Raw genomic sequence first — 2,742 nt, 5'->3', positions numbered from 1 at the left:
CTGCTGGGCCTCATGGAAACAAGGAGTCCATTGTGACATTGAAGGGACTTGTGGAACCACAGAGACCATGGTGACAGTGTGGGCTCTCATGTGACCATGGGGCCATTGTGACACTCTGGGGCCCCATGGAACCAAGAAGCCACTGTGGAACTGCAGCACCAATGAGAACATTGTGACACTGTGAAGCTCCACAGAACCAAGGATTCTACTGTCACATGTCACATTTTGGGGCCCCATGGGACAAAGGAGTCCATATTCACATTTTGGGGCCCCATGGAACAAAGGAGACCAGTGTGACAGTACAGGGCCTGGTGTAATCAAGAGGCCATTGTGACACTGACGAGCCTCGAGGAACCAAGGATATCTTTGCAGATGACACCAAGCTGGATGTGAATGTTGATCTTTGGGAGCATAGGAGGGCTCTGCACAAGGACCTGGACAGGCTGGATCCAGGGCCCAGATCCAAAAAGGTGAGGTTTAACAAGTCCAAGTGCTGGGTCCTGCACTTTGGCCACAAAAACCCCTGCAGCACTACAGGCTGGGGACAGAGTGACTGGACAGCAGCCAGGCAGAAAGGAATCTGCAGGGACTGATGGAAAGCAGGCTGGACAGCAGCCACCAGTGTGCCCAGGTGGGCAAGAAGGGCAATGGCTCCTGGTCTGGTTCAGGAACGGAGTGGCCAGCAGAAGCAGAGCTGCCCCCAGCTCTGCAGACAGACATTGCTGCTGCAGCTGCAGAGAAGGCAACAAAAGGGCATCTCTGCAGAAAATTCTGCTGGGACATCCTTTAGTTCTATTAAAGCCACCAACACTGCAGCTCCTCATTGACACAGTCAATGGCTCCAGGGAAGGCGGAGAAAAACAAAATGAGAAATGGGAAACCAATTATTTTATTTCATGGACAATATTGAAAAACTAAAACACAGGGGAAAAAAAGAACAAAGCCAAAAAAACTATCAAAGATTATTTATATTACAAATTATTTATATTAAAAATTAATTATATTACTTGGCCTGTCCCTGCTGTAGCCCCGTCACTGCCACCCCCAGGGCTGTGCCTGGCCCCGAGAGCACTCAGGCCCTGCAGCAACACCAGGGCCACCAGGGCAGCGGGGCAGGGCCACGGCAGCAGCACTGGCAACACCAAGTGCTGCTGCTGCTGGGCACAGCTGCTGGGCCAGCACTGCTCTGCCCCCAGCTCTGCACACAGACATTGCTGCTGCAGCTCCAGAGAAGTCAACAAAAGGGCATCTCTGCAGAAAACTCTACTGGGGGATCCTTCGGTTCCTTTAAAGTCACCGAGAGCACAGCCCCTCATTGACACAGTGTGTGGCCACAGGGAAGGGGAGAGAAACAAAATGAGAAATTGCACAAACAATGATATTTCTTTGTAGATAATATGAAAAAATAAAACAAGAGATAAAATACTCCACAACCAAACCAACAAGAAGTATCAAGGATGAGTTTTATTAAAAGTCATTTGCAGAAATTGGCCAACAGTTTAATGTTTCTGAAACCATGCAGTCATCAGTCTCCACATTGCAGCCTTGAGCTCCTGGTTCCTCAGGCTGTAGATGAGAGGGTTCAGGGCTGGAGGCACCACCGAGTACAGAACTGAAATCGATAGATCCAGGGATGGCGAGGACATGGAGCGGGGATTCAGGTAGGTAAATATGCCAGTACTGACACACAGAAAGACCACAGCTAGGTGAGGGAGGCAGGTGGAAAAGGCTTTGTGCCGTCCCTGCTCAGAGGGGATCCTCAGCACAGCCCTGAAGATCTGCACATACGAGAAAACAATGAACACAAAACAGCCAAATGCTAAAGAGATGGAAAACACAATTAGCCCAAATTCCCTGAGATTTGAGTGCGAACAGGTGAGCTTGAGGATCTGGGGAATTTCACAGAAGAACTGGCCCAGGGCATTGCCATGGCACAGGGGCAGAGAAAATGTATTGGCCGTGTGCATGAGAGCATTGAGAAAGGCACTGGCCCAGGCAGCTGCTGCCATGTGGGCACAAGCTCTGCTGCCCAGGAGGGTCCCGTAGTGCAGGGGTTTGCAGATGGACACGTAGCGGTCGTAGCACATGATGGTAAGGAGGGAAAACTCTGCTGCAATAAAGAAGAGAAAGAAAAAAAGCTGAGCAGCACATCCTGTGTAGGAGATGTCCCTGGTGTCCCAAAGGGAATTGTGCATGGCTTTGGGGACAGTGGTGCAGATGGAGCCCAGGTCGCTGAGGGCCAGGTTGAGCAGGAAGAAGAACATGGGCGTGTGCAGGTGGTGGCCGCAGGCTACGGCGCTGATGATGAGGCCGTTGCCCAGGAGGGCAGCCAGGGAGATGCCCAGCAAGAGGCAGAAGTGCAGGAGCTGCAGCTGCCGCGTGTCTGCCAATGCCAGCAGGAGGAAGTGCCTGATGGAGCTGCTGTTGGACATTTGCTGTCTCTGGCCATGGGGACCTGTTAATGGACGAATAGATAGTGAAGAGTTAGGGGAGATAGTTGCAATCAAAACCAAAGCCATTTCCCATATACCCTGCCCTGGAAAACAGAGACACAAGCTTTGATTTTTGAGTACTGAGGTTTTCTTTATAAGCTCCCCCATATCTCTCCTTGTGTTCTTGAACATCAGAAACCCTCTGCATTTCTACTCCACGCAGGGAGAACAGAGCAAGTTCTGGAAGGCAAAGTGATGAGAGGAAACTAGGGGAGAGGGTCATTCATTCTCACCTGTTCTGAGTTTCTTT

The 2,742-nt window shown here is 50.8% G+C and overlaps 1 protein-coding gene across 1 annotated transcript; it reads right to left on the bottom strand.

Annotated features, from left to right (window-relative positions):
• Nucleotides 1-1,499: 1,499 nt before the first annotated feature.
• On the bottom strand, nt 1,500-2,447 carry LOC134414023 (olfactory receptor 14J1-like). Its single transcript, XM_063148022.1, has one exon. It carries the CDS (start codon nt 2,430-2,432, stop codon nt 1,500-1,502), a length of 933 nt encoding a protein of 310 aa, XP_063004092.1. The 5' UTR covers nt 2,433-2,447.
• Nucleotides 2,448-2,742: the final 295 nt, after the last annotated feature.

This window comes from Melospiza melodia, unplaced genomic scaffold, assembly GCF_035770615.1.
Source record: "Melospiza melodia melodia isolate bMelMel2 unplaced genomic scaffold, bMelMel2.pri scaffold_91, whole genome shotgun sequence".
In the NCBI taxonomy this organism is placed as follows: Eukaryota; Metazoa; Chordata; class Aves; order Passeriformes; family Passerellidae; genus Melospiza; species Melospiza melodia.
The sequence above is the reverse complement of the archived record's forward strand: the minus strand, read 5'-3'. Positions and strand labels throughout refer to the sequence as shown.